Source organism: Aquarana catesbeiana, linkage group LG04, assembly GCF_042186555.1.
Source record: "Aquarana catesbeiana isolate 2022-GZ linkage group LG04, ASM4218655v1, whole genome shotgun sequence".
Taxonomy (NCBI): Eukaryota; Metazoa; Chordata; class Amphibia; order Anura; family Ranidae; genus Aquarana; species Aquarana catesbeiana.
The window spans coordinates 282414167-282430300 of NC_133327.1; the positions used below are offsets into that span (position 1 = coordinate 282414167).

General features: G+C 41.9%; 1 protein-coding gene across 1 annotated transcript in view; it reads right to left on the reverse strand.

Annotated features, from left to right (window-relative positions):
- Positions 1–16134, reverse strand: part of CSMD1 (CUB and Sushi multiple domains 1) — a 3274537-nt gene that overhangs the window by 1086703 nt on the left and 2171700 nt on the right. The window contains exons 15-16 of the mRNA XM_073626646.1: positions 15341–15535; positions 13836–13974 (exon numbers count right to left, since the gene is read on the reverse strand). Of these exons, the coding sequence (XP_073482747.1) occupies positions 13836–13974; positions 15341–15535 (334 nt within the window). The remainder of the gene's footprint in view (positions 1–13835; positions 13975–15340; positions 15536–16134) is intronic.

Below are 16134 nucleotides of genomic sequence, written 5' to 3' on the forward strand. Positions count from 1 at the left end.
GACTCGGAGGACACCCCTCATCCGAGGAGACCAGAGACCCCCCACCTCTGGAAGAAGGTGAAATCCACCCAAGCAACGCAGAGCAGGAGGAGGAAGACATGGTGGAAATTGGCACCACAACAGGTGAGTGTCTGCGACCACAGGCTCAGGTAAGAGATGGATGCATATTTATAATACATGTTTTTTTTGGTTTCTATCTTTTTAGGTGATTGTGATGTTGTGGATCCAGATCCTTTCACCTCGGAAAGTGCACAGATCCTGATCGGGGAGATCATGGGGTGTAATAGGGACTTGGAAAACATCAAGAAAAACATCAATGATGTTATTCAAAAAAATAAGAACATCACTGATGTTTTGGGGAGAGTTTTAAACCCCTCCAAATCCCTTTGTTTTTTGGTGTGCTACAATTTTTAAACTTTTTGTGTCAAATTGTAGAAAAGCCAAATTTTGAAGAGGCACACAGCGTGTCAACATGTGCTATCTGCCATCACGGGAGATCAATGGATGCGTTTTGGGGGTGCAACCCCCTCCTCAATAATAAAATAGCTGAGAGGAAGGTGTTGCACCCCCAAAACACGTCCCTTGATCCCCCGTGATGGCAGGTAGCACATGTTGACATTCAGCTATTTGTGTGCATCTTCAAAATTTGGCTTTTCCTGGGGTGACTTCAAACACAATTATCAAACACAGTTTCTAAATACTCATGTCTGATATTGCCTTCAAGTTCTACCAAATGTGAACTTTGTAAGTTCAAGATTTGTGTCTTTCTTGTTGGTTTTAAACATGCCTGTTTTATCTTAAATGGACATTTCTACTTTTTCTAACGTGACCCCAAAAATTGTTATACAACAAACATGTTGGTTTGTTTTAAAAACCTTTTCTAAATGCACGTGATTGTGCAGGTATTAAAAAGATTGATAATCAAGAATGTGTGGATTATTGTCTCTACACTCCAACACTTTTGTGGTACTCTAATAGGTGTTTTCTGTGGCAATGGGTGTTATTTCCTAAGGGCAAATCCACTTTGCACTCCAAGTGCAGTTTCAAGTGCACTTGTAGTGCAAAGTGTCTTTGCCTTTAGTAAATAACACCCAACAGTGCTTTGTAAGGTTACACAAACATGCCATTTCAAGACTCACCACATTTCTGTCAGGGTCAGCTAAAACAAACACAAGCAGTAAATGTCACCAAAGATTTGCTTAATTTTTTTTTTTTTTTTAATTTGAAAAAGGTTTTACACATTGTCTGGCATATTGATAGCCCCCCTACCTGCAAAGAATTCAAGGTATCTTAGCCGGACATCACGGGCACTCAGGGGGGGCAAGCCAGGATGGCCACTTTCAAGCGCGGTCAGGGTTGGTTCATTTTGAATTCTGGCCTCAGGCCCAACTGAGCTAGCATAGTTGGCAGAATGTTTCCATAAAAAGTTGTGTAGAACACAGCACACCAGGATAATATGATTCAGTTTATACTCTGCCATATGTATGGGTGTAAGAAATAGGCGGAACCGGCTGGCCATGATTCCAAACATGTTCTCCACCATTCTTCTGGCTCTGGCCAGCCGGGTGAGGGTCCTTATCGGGAATGGCCTCATAAGATGGTCCCCCAGCACAAAGGCTTCATCCGCAAAGAAGACCAATGGGGGTCCTTCCCCATTGTCTTCTGGAGGTGGCAAGTCCAAGCTGCCATTCTGGAGATGCCTGTAGAACTCCGTCTGGGCGATGACTCCACCATCGGACATCCGGCCATTCTTCCCCACGTCCACATACAGAAATTCATGAGTAGCCGACACCACCGCCAACATATCAATACTATTGAACCCCTTATAATTATAATAGTATGACCCCGAGTTGGGTGGTGGGATGATGTGGACGTGTTTCCCATCAATTGCCCCTCCGCAGTTAGGAAAGTCCCACCACTGGGCAAAGTGGGAGGCCACAGTCTGCCATTCCTGTGGCGTGGAAGGAAACTGTGGAGTAAAATTAAAAAAAAATTAATTACACTTTGTGCACATAAACAAGGAAAGCAGATTAGACACAAACATAGTTGGCCAACATCAAGATACCATTTATTAGAGGTAATTTTTGAAACACCAAAGTATAAGGTACACCTATCAGATTCCCCCCCCCCCTCTCATGGGCCATTTCTAACATTATAGGGGGGGGAACTCTTGGACAGGTAACCCTCTCCACTTCACTGAGAGATGAATGCCTAAATAATGGGTATTACTTTGAACAGCCCCTCCTTAGTTACACTATTGGCAGACCACTGGACAGGTAAGAAGTGTCATAATACAAAGATATAAATACACACTGTACACATTTGAGCACATTTGGACATTCTACTATTACCTATCAAGATAATAATAGGGTACAAAAACTTCAAACATTACCATTTGAAAGTATACAGGCAGGCCCTTGCACTACATGCTTTGGGGAATTCATCCATACATCTGACCACAAAAGAGATGGGTATAATGTGTATGGGTTTGGCAAAGTCAGCAGATAGATGATTGAGGATAGATAGAGAATTGGTATCAGCTGACTTAGCAGTTGGGAGAAGGGAGGGTTCCAAATGATTTGGGGACCCCCAAAAAAAGCCTCTGGCACTCTGCCTGAATTTAAAGCACAAATCACATTTCAAAACATTTTAGGGGGAGTTTGGGGTAAAGCACTACTATGGAGCTGATAAAATACATTGTTAAGTGACTACATGAGGTGAATAAAGGGCCAGGAGATCATGCTGGGGAGGTAAGTGAAGGCAAATATGTATGAAGGACAACAAAAATAATTACAAAAATATCAAGCATGCATGAGGACAAAGGGGACATTCACAGCATATTCCAATCATGGTAATTAGGGAATGAGAAAAGAAATACAATATATTAGCAAACATTAAATAAAATAAAATGTGATATTAAAGGATAAAAATCTTACCTTAATATACTCCTTCTGCAGGACCTGGATGATGGCAGAACAGGTCTCTGGGATAATGATCCCCAGAGCCTGAGGGGAGATGCCTGTTGAGAACTTCAAGTCCTGCAGACTTCTCCTCGTCGTCAAGTACCGCAGGGTGGCGACTAGCCTCTGCTCCGGAGTGATGACTTGCCTCATGCAGGTATCCTGCCTGCTGATATAGGGGGTCATCAAAGCCAACAAGTGGTGAAATACGGGGTCTGTCATCCGGAGAAAGTTCCTGAAATCATCAGGATTATTCTCACGGATCTCACGGAGCAAAGGCATATGACAGAACTGGTCACGCTGAAGCAACCAATTCTTGGTCCATGAACTCCTCCCCACCTTGTTCATGGACTGGACTTGTGTCAAGGTCAGGACCCCAACACCAAGTCCCCGCACAGCACGAACTCTACGAGGAGTACGTATACGCAACATGGCTAGTAAACGGTCGGCTGCTCAGAACGAAGTAACAGAATGCTCTGAAGAACAGCAAGGCCTGTGAAGAGAGACCTGAAAACCAGTAACGAATGAACAAGAACAGAATGACAAGAGTCACGCGTCACTTGCTGCACGCACTGAAGAGCAGATACAAACCCACAAGCACAAACTGAACAGCAGAAAATGATCTGAAAACCACGAGTCTGAAAAAGCGTGAATCGTCTCTCACCAAAATTTTACTAACACAAGATTAGCAAAAGGACCCCAAAGGGTGCCGCGCTTGGTTCTGAACTGGCCTTTTCTAGTCTTGTCAGACATGGTGTACGTCACCACGTTCTTGGCAATCGGAAATTCCGATAACTTTGTGCGACCGTGTGTACGCAAAACAAGTTTGAGCCAACATCCGTTGAAGAAAATCCATGGATTTTGTTGTCGGAATGTCCGATCAATGTCCGATCGTGTGTACGGGGCATCACAAGTCACATGACACCGGGGAGGAAAAATTTAATTGGGCCCAATTTGGACATTTTCACTTAGTGGTGTACTCACTTTTGTTGCCAGCGGTTTAGACATTAATGGCTATATGTTGAGTTATTTTGAGGGGACAACAAATTTACACTGTTATACAAGCTGTACACTCACTACTTTACATTGTAGCAAAGTATTATTTCTTCAGTGTTGTCACATGAAAAGAATTAATAAAATGTTTACAAAAATGTGAGGGGTGTACTCATTTTTGTGAGATACTGTACATGGGGTCCGGTGCGGCTCACAGGTGCACAAATACGCACTCTTTGTAGATGACATTCTACTTTTCATTACCACACCGTCATTATCACTACTCAATATCTGTAAGTTGCTGGACAGCTTTAGTGCAGTCTTGGATTTGAAGGTAAATTTTTCTAAATCTATGATTTTAAATATAAACCTGCCTGAGCGTCTAGTTGAGAGATTAAAAACACAATTCCGTTTCACATTCAAGCGATATGGTTCTACCTTATCTGGAGGTCAGTCTGGCAGCCTCTGTGGACCATCTTTATGCAGTGAACTTTCCACCCATGTACCGTAAACTGGAAGCAAACCTCAATAATTGGAACAATTTAGGGCTCTCATGGCTAGGTCGGGTCAACTTGGTAAAAATGACCCTGCTACCGCAAATCCTTTACCTTTTCAGGTGCCTCTCCATACCGATCCTTAAGGACCAACTCCGGCATTTTCAATACAAACTCTTAAAGTTTATTTGTAGAACAAAAGGCCATAGAGTTGCCAAGGAGACCCTCTACCGAGCTCGAGATAAGGGAGGAGTGGGACTACCGAACCTCCTCTAGTACAATCAGGCTGTCCCAATTATCCCAACTTTCTATCATCTACTCTTAATCAACTAACCCAGACTGGGTCCATATAGAACGTCAAGATACCCCACATTATATGCCAGATTTCCTTCTCTGGTGCCCCCCCAAATCTAGAACTGGAATAATGGCCCCCACGCTCTCTCACTCCCTGGTTTCCCTCAAAACTAACCTGCATTTGATCTCTAAATGGCATCCCCTTTCTCATCTCTTTTGCAACCCCCTTTTTCTCCCAGGAATGGACATTAAGGCCTTTAGCCCGTGGCTTAATAAGGGGATGTACAGGATAGGACATTTCATTCACCCCACTGGCCCCATCACACTTGCATATTATATAAGCAAACTACAGAAAGCCCTCATCGGAGAATTCCACCTACGACAGATAAAGCACTTTCTTCACAAATTATGGACCTGCAAACCGGACCCATTAACATTTACTAACTACGAATTATGGTGTGGGCAAGCCATGGAGCAGAGGGGGGGAATATCGGTGATATATCGGTCACTGGATGAGATGGAATCAAAGACCTTCATTCATGCTTGAATGGGAGAAGGACCTGGGACAAACCTGGAGTCTAGCTAAATGGCATAGGGCATCAGCTTCTGCCTATATGGGTATACTGAATACATGTCAGAGGTGGGCTCAGCCCTTCCTTCTCTGAGCTGGCTGCTCAGCTGTCGGCTAATTGCCAGCTCCTATATCTCCACAGGTACTCAACTGTTGATGATATCCTGCTCATTAGTCCTGCCTAATTAAGCCATCCAGTCCAGAGGATCTCTGCCTTCGTATTAGTAAACATAACAGAGACACTTGCCTGCATTCCTGTTAAAAGACTTGCTTGGCTGACATCCCTTCTGGCTCCAGATCATGCTTGCTGTTTTACTACGCTCATCTCCGGCTCCCTGACTTTTGGCTTGTCTGACTATCCGTTCCGGTTTCTGAACTCTGGCTATGTTTTGACTACGTTTGTTCTATTTACTTTTATTATTAAACAAGTGTGGTTTAACTGTACTTCTGTCTCGGTCTGATTTCATGGTTTCTGACTGTAGGCGAAGGCCATGAATTCAGACGATACAGTCAATCCACTTGTTGGTAATGTTTTTTCCAGATTGGATGAGCAAGATCACCGCATGGATCAGTTTGCCATGGCATTACAAATGCACCTAAGTCACACGGCTCACCTGGAATCTCCCACTGTGGCTGCCCCGGTACAACCTGAGTTGCAGGCCGTCCCTGTTGGTGCGCCAGTCTGTGCAGGCACTCGCCTCGTGTATTACCTCTATAAGAGGTATGTCTGGTTCCGCTCTGCTTCCCCAGTGATTTGGGGGTGATCCAGTTCAAGGCAGAGGGTTTCTCAACCAGGATGAGCTATACTTTGAGATGCTGCCCCAGGCGTTTCCCATGGACAGAAGCAAAGTAGGTTTCATGATATCTTTGCTTTGTGAGAGAGCCTTGGTCTGGGCAAACCCTCTATGGGAAACGCAAAAACCTGTTCTCTTGAGTTACCCTGAGTTTGTGGCCTTCTTTAAAAGGGTATTTGACATTCCTGCATGCTCCGCTTCTGCTGCCAAGTGGCTTATGTCCATCAGAGTATGAGAACTGTCGCTGACTACGCCATTGAATTCCGTACTCTGGCAGCAGAGGTTGCTTGGAACAATGAGGCCCTCATGGCTGCTTTTTCTCAAGGTCACTTGGATTCCATCAAGGATGTGATAGCAGCCCAAGATATACCCACTGAGCTGGAGAAGTTGATCACGTTTGCCATCCTCATTGACTCCAGAATCAGAGAAAGACTCTCTTTTAAGGAGCACTTGTGGAAGCCTCCTGTTCATTTACCTTCGAGCTTTTCAGTCCCACCCGTGCCTCCCTCCCCTCCCATGCCACCTGATACCGAGTCAGGCAGTGAAGATGAACCCAGGCACTTGGGCTTCACGTGTCTCTCTGCGGATGAGAGAACCTTTAGGAGAAGAGAGAGATTGTGCCTTTATTAGGGCCAGGCAGGTCACTTTTTGAAGTCTTGTCCTACCCGTCCAGGGAATGCCTGAACCTTGAGGTCCTGTCACGGACAGATCTTAGATGGCGTTGTTTCGTCCCCGGTTATCCAGAAGGATAAGCCCCTGGTTTTGGTCACCCTTTCTTGGGCTGAGTCGTCAGTCGAGACACAGGATCTAATCGCCTCTGGGGCTGCAGGACTGTTCATTGATGCTGCCTTTGTATCAAAGCACTCAATTCTGCTGCAGCTGCGTGACACTCCACTTGCCATTGAGGCTCTTGATGGGAGACCACTACAGCCTGCCCATGTGACTCATGAGATGGTTCCATTGTCCATGGCCATTGGGGCTCTTCACCATGAGGAAAATCCAAGTTATTTCCTCACCTAAGTTTCCGCTGGTTATTGGTTATCCTTGGTTACAGAGGCACAACCCCTCTTTTGATTAGGCTCCGTGCTGAGGTTCTCTCCTGCGTCACAATGCAGTAAGACATGCTTCCAGAAGGTAGCCAAGGTCCTGTGCACCTCTTTACTCTCCTCCCTGCTGGAGTACCACGATTTTAGCGATGTCTTTGACAAAGGTCAAGCTGGTAGTTTGCTTCCACACCGGCTGTATGATTGTACAACTGACCTTCAACCTGGTGCCATACCCCCTCGTGGCCGGGTTTACCCTTTGTCGGTCTTGGAGGATAAGTCCATGGAGGAGTATGTTGCAGAGGAACATTCGCAAGGTTTCATCCGCAAATCCTTGTCCCCTACTGGTGCTGGTTTCTTCTTCATGGAGAAGAAGAGTGGTGAACTGAGACCTTGTATTGATTATAGGGGTCTCAATCGTTTCATGATTAAGAATGCCTATCTGATTCCATTGATTACAGAGTTATTTGACCGCCTCAAGGGAGCAGCGGTTATCACGAAGCTTGATTTGAGAAGGCAATACAATCTCATGAGGATTAAGGAGGGTGACGAGTGGAAAACTGGGTTTAATACCAGAACAGGCCATTATGAGTACCTCCTAATTCCTTTTGCCCTTTGTAATGCCCTGGCAGTTTTCCAGGAATTCATCAATGATGTCCTCCGAGACTTGTTGCAGTTATGTGTGGTGGTTTATCTCGATGATATCCTCATATTTTCCAAGTCCCTGGAGAGCCATCACACAGATGCCTGTTGTGTGCTTCAGAAACTAAGAGAGAACAATCTCTATTGTAAACTGGAGAAGTGCGAGTTCCATCGTGAACAGGTTAAATTTCTGGGTTATGTTATTTCCACTGCTGGTTTTTCGATGAACCCAGAGAAACTTTCAGCAATCTTATAGTGGCCCCGACCTGTGGGTTTACATCCTCTGCAGCGTTTCCTGGGCTTTGCCAACTATTATTGGAAGTTTATTCATAACTTCTCATCTCTGGTCAAGCCCCTGACTGATATGAAAAGAAAGGACTGTAGCCCACAGAGTTGGTCTCTGGAGTCCGTAAAGGCCCTTGAGAGTCTCAAGGCTGCCTTTGTTTCTGCTCCTGTGTTGGAACATCCTGATCCTATGTTACATTTTATCCTTGAGGTTGATGCTTCTGAGACTGAAGTTGGTGCCCTTCTGTCTCAATGTCCTACCTCTGAGAGCGCTTTGCATTCTTGTGGCTACCTTTCCAAGAAATTGTTACCTGCAGAGTGCAATTACGAGATTGGAGACAGAGAGCTGTTGGTGATCATTTTAGCCCTGAAAGAATGGAGACATCTCCTCAAAGGTACTACTGTGCCGGTTCTCATTCTTACTGTCCATAAGAATCTCACATTCTCTGCCCAGAAAGGCACAATGGGCGCTTTCTTGTCAAGTTTCAATTACATTGTCTCATTCTTTTACCCGGTACTAAGAATGTAAGGGCTGACACCTTGTCACGACAATTTTTCTCCACTTCCAAGTTGGAGTCAGTTCTGGTTCCTGTGATTGCTCTTGATTGTATTCTGGCTATGGTTCGCAACAGTCTCAGTTCTCCTTTGGGTGACAAAATTCTTGCTGCTCAGGTCCATGCTCCTCCTGAGAAACCTTGTGACTGCTGCTTTGTCCCAGAGAGCCTCCTTTCTGCCGTGCTCCAGACTTACCATTCTCCCAAGGCTGCTGGCCACCCTGGGAAGAATCAACTCTTTTGAACCATTTCCAAAAAATTATGGTGGCCTAGTCTATGTGCTCAAGACTCCATGACACCTTCCAGTGGGCCTCCTACAACCCATACCCAATGAAGAGTGGCCCGAACCCACCTGTCTATGGATTTAATTGTGGAGTTACCCAACTCCCAGGGAAACACAGTTATCCTTATGGTGGTTTACCGGTTCTCAAAGATGTGTCATTGTATTCCACTTAAGAAGTTGCCCACTTCTAAGGAAATGTCTTTCATTTTTGCTCGGGAGATCTTTCGCTTACATGGGCTACCCAAGGTGATTGTCTCAGACAGGGGTAGTCAGTTTGTGTTCCGGTTCTGGCGAGCCTTTTGTGCACAGTTGGGAATTCAGCTTGATTTCTCCTCTGCCCGCAGAATGAGCCAATCAGTCCTTGGAGAAATTCTTACGTTGCTATATTTCTGACCATCATAACAACTGGTCAGACCTATTACCGTGGGCAGAGTTTGCTCACAACAGTGCCTTGGATTCTGCTTCCCGATTGTCCCCATTTATGACGAATTATGGTTTCCAACCTTCCATGTTGCCTGACTCGTTTGTTCCGCAGAATATTCCTGCATTAGAGGAGCATCTCCATGGTCTTCGTTCCACTTGGGCACAAGTCCAAGAGGCTTTGCAAAATGCTAATGAAAGGTACAGACTCCATACTGACTGCAGATGCCTGCCTGTGCCTTCCTACCAGGTTGGGGACAGGGTCTGGCTGTCATCTCGCAACCTCCGACTTCGTGTTCCCTAACTGAAGTTTGCACCTCAGTTTATTGGGCCTTTCCATATTCTTTGCGGGATTAACCCAGTGGGTTACGCATTACACCTTCTTTCTAATATGCATATTTTGAATGTATTTCATGTCTCCTTATTAAAACCTTTGGTCTGCAACTGCATTACCACCTCGGTGCCACGTCCTCACCTTGTACAGGTTGAGAACCATGAGGAGTATGAAGTACAGTCCATTGTTGACTCCCGTAGGATCCATGGACGCATACAGTACCTGGTGCATTGGAAAGGGTACAGTCCGGAGGAACGCTCTTGGGTCTCATCCTCGGATGTACATGCTCGTGTCCTCCTCTGAGATTTTCATAGATGTTTTCCCCTCAAACCTGGTGGTCCTCTGAGGGGGAGGGGTCATTGAGGAGAGGGCACTGTCAGGGCTGGGCTCAGCACTTCCTTCTCTGAGCTGGACGCTCAGCTCTCGGCTAATTGCCAGCTCCTATCTCTCCACAGTTACTCAGCTATTTCTGATATCCTGCTCGTCTGTCCTGCCTACTTAAGCCGTCCAGTCCAGAGGAGCTCTGCCTTTGCCTTTCTCTACATCACAGAGACGCTCTCCTGCATTCCTGTTAAAAGACTTGCTTGGCTGACATCCCTTCTGGCTCCAGATCCTGCTTGCTGTTTTACTATGCTCATCTCCGACTCCCTGACCTTTGGCTTGTCTGACTATCTGTTCCAGTTCCTGAACTCTGGCTATGTATTGACTATGTTTGTTCTATTTACTTTTATTATTAAGCAAGTGTGATTTAACTGTACATCTGTCTCGGTCTGATTTCATGGTTTCTGACAATATGTCCCTGGTCGAAGCAAATCTTAAGGTTCTAACGAGATGGTATCTCGTCCCCTTGAAACTGTCAAGGATTTATCCCACGTCCTCTTCCCTATGTTTCTGGAATTGTGGTTGTCAGAGAGGTTACCTTGATGGACGCTGTGCTGGCCACTCTGGTGTGCGCCAGTGTGCGTTCCTGTGCACACTGGTTTGTGCGCCCCTGCGGGCACTGGCGTGCATAGTCCTGTGGACGCTGGTGTGCGCACTGGTGTTTGGGTGCATGCATGTGCGTGAGTGTGCATGCGCCTGTGCGAGTCAGCATGCACTGCGTTTGGCGCCAATTGGCCTATTTAGGTTAGCAGTGCACTCTGCTCTGTGCTGCCTCATCTTCAGCTCCCCTGTGCCTTGCTCCTGTTACCTGTACTTGTGTTCCTGATCTCCTGACAACTCGGCTTGCTACTCGGATACCCCTGACTTCTGCCTGCACATGACCTTGGCCTGTTTGACCCTGCTTCTGCCTGCTCCTCTGTACCTCACTGCCCACCTATTGCTGAACCCTGCCTGTGCCCAGACCTTCCTGCTCTGCTCCTGCTCAGTACCCGTTTGCCTGTGTTCCAGCCTACCCATCTGCTGTTGAAAGACTATCTACCTACCAGCATCTGGATCCTACTGCCAGGCTCTCATACCATTCTGCACTCCACCAGAAGCACAGGATAACAAAGCAGGAGAGCAAATAGGAGACAGGGACACAATGTTATTTTCCAAAACTACATGACCCTGTTTAACTTTTTATTGCTGAAATTCTAGTCGCGTGTTACCAGATATCAAACATAAATATTCAGTAATCAGAATTATTTATTTCTTGCACATATTATTATGGGTTAGAATGCATCTTCTGTGTTACTAGTTAATGATGTGGGTTCTCTTGAAGTATGATGTCTGATGTATGAAGTATGAAGTATGATGAACACTGTATCCAGTGTTCATCAGGAATCTTTCCAAGGCAATAGTAATATTGCCTGCAAGATTATTATTATTATTATTATACAGGATTTATATAGCGCCAACAGTTTACGCAGTGCTTTACAATATAAAAGGGAGGCAATACAGTTATAATACAATAAGATACAGGAGGATTAAGAGGGCAAGATGCTTGCAAGTTTTCCTCACTGACAGCAACAGCATTGCTGTACAAATGTGTGTACTTTTGTTTTAAGCTAGAAAAATGATTTTTGAATTAGAACAACACCTGCAATAATGAAACAAAACTGTCTGAAATGAAATATAATCTGCAGTTTCTAGCAAGACTGCAATAACATTTTATTGGTATAATCACTGAGCAAACAATTAATTTAGCTTTATCAAAGTGTATACCATTGTTTATAATTTGCTAAACAATCTACTTGATACAGAATAAGTGATATGTGTATCCCTGCTGCTCTAAGCCATACTGTGCACTTAGACTTGTTAAATAAGCCTTGATTATAGAAACCTGCTAAAAGATTCACTTTATTATGTATCACCTTCCAGATCAATCAATATGATGTCTCGATGGAGTTAAACACAACATGGCCCAGCATGTCTGTTTACATTTTTTTTTCTGGAACCTTGCGTTAACAATTTTCTGCTCCTTGAATCTTTAGGGCTTAGATTTATGACAGATGATGAAGCATGAAATCATTCTCCACTGGCTATCTTTTTTACCAGGAAGCTGACACCCTCTCTTGATACAATATAACACTGTTCAGTGAATACTATTCAGATTCGTCTGTAGAGATGTTAACCTCTTGAACTATAAAACCAGAACATTGTACAATATTATACTTGTCAGCACAGATTAGTATAAAGATGTGGTTTTAAAAAAAGATAAAAGCTGTATAATCATAATCTTGATTAAACAGCTTATAAACCACATTTGTCATTGAAACTAATTTGAAAGCATGTGGAGTTATTAAATAGAGACTTGAATTATAACATACTTCTTTATAAAAATGATTTAACCTGGCATTAATGCCTATTGTTTATAGACAATTTTAAATTTCCCAGATTGCCTAGGTTATGTTGTAATGCTTTGTTATGTAAAAAGATTAACCTATGATAAAGAATAGGTATTTTGTATACAATTGCATTTATATACCACATACTGTATATTGCATTTATTTCCTGATTTAGTATGGTAAATAAAATTGCTGGTTCATAAACTTTAAATCTCCTGAATATTGGCCTTAGGTCTGTCTAATCTGGAAAAAAACACACAATTTGGGATATTAAAGCAAAACTAAATTTGGATAGTAAAAAAAAAAAACTGCGAGGGGTATTTAATAAAGTAGGCATGGCACTTTTTTGATGGCCCATGGGTGGTATGGTCTGCACCTAGGTAAAGCCTTGTTCCAACTTCAAAATAGCTTTCTGATATATGTGCCAGATTCAGGTAGTTCTTCTACCACTTTTAGAATCTGTAAATATAGCTGCAAAGGATTAAAAAATAATTACTGCCAGTTCACAGATAAATGTGTGGGGTATTTTGTGTTGGGAAGTGGTCATGAAATTTGAAATCCTTAGTTTTCCCAGGATATTTCCATTTCCTTTGTGCCTTGTACAGGATCTGATGTATAAGGTAAATACATCTCCTAATCTGTGATCATTTGTTACAAGTAACACTATTTCTTAAATGGTTTAAGGGTGGGGGGAATATAACAGTTATGTAGACTTCACATTTTGATGAAAAATTTGCTTTAGGATAATTACTGTGGTAGAACGTTTGCACGTGTGCAATTTATCTGGAAAAGCTGTAGAAAGGCACTGCATGTAAAACTCAAATTCAGGCTAAATCCAGGAGTTTTTTTTGATGCATGACAGTCACATATCACAGTAAAACATTAGCCTGTCAGTCCTAACAAGTTTGCTGTAAGTCCATGGAGCTAATTTACTAAAGAAATCAAATATCATCATATTCAATAAAGTTAAGTTGTTTTCACTTAAATCATATGTAGGTGAACTTTTTTCCCTGCATAAATTTACTTAATTCACTAAGCTAAATAAACAATCACAAACTTAGTAAATGAACCCCAAAATGTGAAGATATATGCAATGGAGTTGATTTACTAAAACTGGAGAGTGCAAAATCTAGTGCGGCTGTGCATGGTAGCAATTTCAGCTTGTTCAATTAAGCTTTGACAAAAAAAAACCTGGAAGCTGGTTTGTTTCTTTGCAGAGCTGCACACGATTTTGCACCCTCCAGTTTTAGTAACTGATCCCCAGTATATCATAGCTAGCATGTAATTCATAAATGTATGTATGGGTATTATAATAGCAAATAGAGAATAATCTGATCATTAATTCTGCAATCTCTGCATTTGATGTACCATAAGCTTTCAGCATGCATATATTGCCCTACCTCTCAAAAGTGATTTTAACTGAATGCCCAGTTCTTGCTTCAATCACCCATTCACAGTTTAATGAATCCTTGTAATAGCCAGGCCAGCCTGGAGGCAATATAAGCCCACTTGATGCCGTTAAGTGTCCTCCACATGGTGCTGTATAATAAAGTTAAAGTAAAATTGCTCACTATTTAACTGGTTTTAGATAATAGACAAAAAAACTTTGTAAATAATCATTGAATAATATAATAATGGCGAAATAATAATAATATATGCAATACCAAATCTTGACAACTCTTGTATAAATAGCCCAAAATAAAAAGAAGGACATTGGTAAATACAAAATTATCAAGACAATACAAAGGTAAACAGTAAAATCCTAAAAAAAATCGGACCCAATATAGGACTAACAGTGGTGTGGCAATAGCTATAACAGGCTGCTATGGGGCCTGAGGTAGAAGGGAGACAACCATCAGAGAGGCTTTTAAGGAAAGCTATACTGTAAAAGCTTCTAGTATGGAAGGGCTGAAGTCAAATCTCAGGTTTTTTTTTTTTGTGACAGATCCTCCTCTATGCGGTAAGAAGCACTTGCCTATCTGTCTGGCAGTTTAGATTTATTATTCCAAAACCTCTGCTTTCAAACTGAAAATAACCCCGAGTTTCTTCTTTGTTAAAGCATTATAGGAAGACTGAGGGTTGTAGTTCTACAAACAAGTATAAAGAAGTTAGAGATTAAAGAAGTTTGTGTTAGGGTTATAAAGTAATTGCATGCAAGGACATTAACCATTTTGTCATAATATAAAATGTTGTTAACTTAGCTACTATAGCAATAATAATGATAATTAACTATAACATTTAACTGCTATCTCTGATCTAGGCACACTTGATTAAGATCAGTGACATGTACTGTCACAGTTGACACTGCCAGCTGCTGCAGAGAAACTGCGGGAGAGGGGTGCATCAAAATTTTTGCTGTGAGGCTCCATGATTTGCAGTTATGCCCTTACTGACCAATTTTAATTAAGCAGTTTAAAGAACATTAATAATATGATGATAAAATAATACAATGATAAAATCAGAAAATAATGTAATATATAATGTGTAAATTACAGGAACTCTTTACATGCAGATGGATTTTAGTTTTTTGAGGTTAGATTCATTATATAAAAAGATCAGATGAATATTGACTTAATAGACTATTATACATAGCTCTGTGGCTTTTTGAAATAATCTAATTGTGTTTGGTGGAAGGAATTTATTTTTAACAACTGCAGACTGAAAAAGGATATCAGGAAATTTGTCACGTGCAACAAACCTTGACTTTGACTCTCCCTTGTTTAACCTAGACTACCGAGAAAAGTTATGACTGGAGTTGGGCATTATTGTACAACTTGTAAATGCGCACAAAACTACAGGATTTTGTTCATTTGCATTCTAAAAAATGAAACGCTGTTTCGGCAGTTAACAAATATCCTTGAATTTGTAAAATGTTTAAACAAACATCATACTGGAGATGTGTCACCTTCACATCTTGGAACAGTAGAACTCCAAACTACATTTCCATCTTGTAAAATACAAGTAATAAATTCAGATCCTTGGGTTTTGATAAAACCTTCATCACAATGGAAAGATACTGAGCTCCCAAGGAGAAACCTGTCTCCAAACCTCCTTCCATTTATTGGGATTCCAGGATCATGACATTCATTTTGGCCAAATGCTGTAACAGAAATAAATGTATCAACCATATATTTAAGATTAAAAGATAGATCGAACACATTAACAAGGGTAAATGAAAAATAAAAAAACACTATAAAGTAATCAAAAGAACAATATATATATATATATATATATATATATATATATATATATATATATATATATATATACAGTATACAATGTATCATATAGAGATGTCATCCTTCCAATACAATGTATCTTATATAATAGGCCAAGAATTTAATATCTAGGGGTGAATAGTTAAGGATACTTCGGTCAGAACAGTGGGAAGAAAGATATACAGATTGTACACTGCTTGGCACTGGCAGTATAGAAACATAGTAGGAAGATGACACATGCATGGGAGTTTCCACTTTTCTGCAAATAGATGGGCTTAGCCAACCAACCTCAAATAATTTTTACAACTATCTAGATGAAAGAATTTTTTCTTAAATTTGTTCTAAAATGTGCTAGAAAAAACGTGTAATGCTTTTTGGAACGTTTTTCCTTTAAAGGGAATAAATATTTCTTTACATGAACACATAGAAAATCAACTTTATGTAATTATTGTTATTAGGGGGTGTTTTAAAAACCTTATCA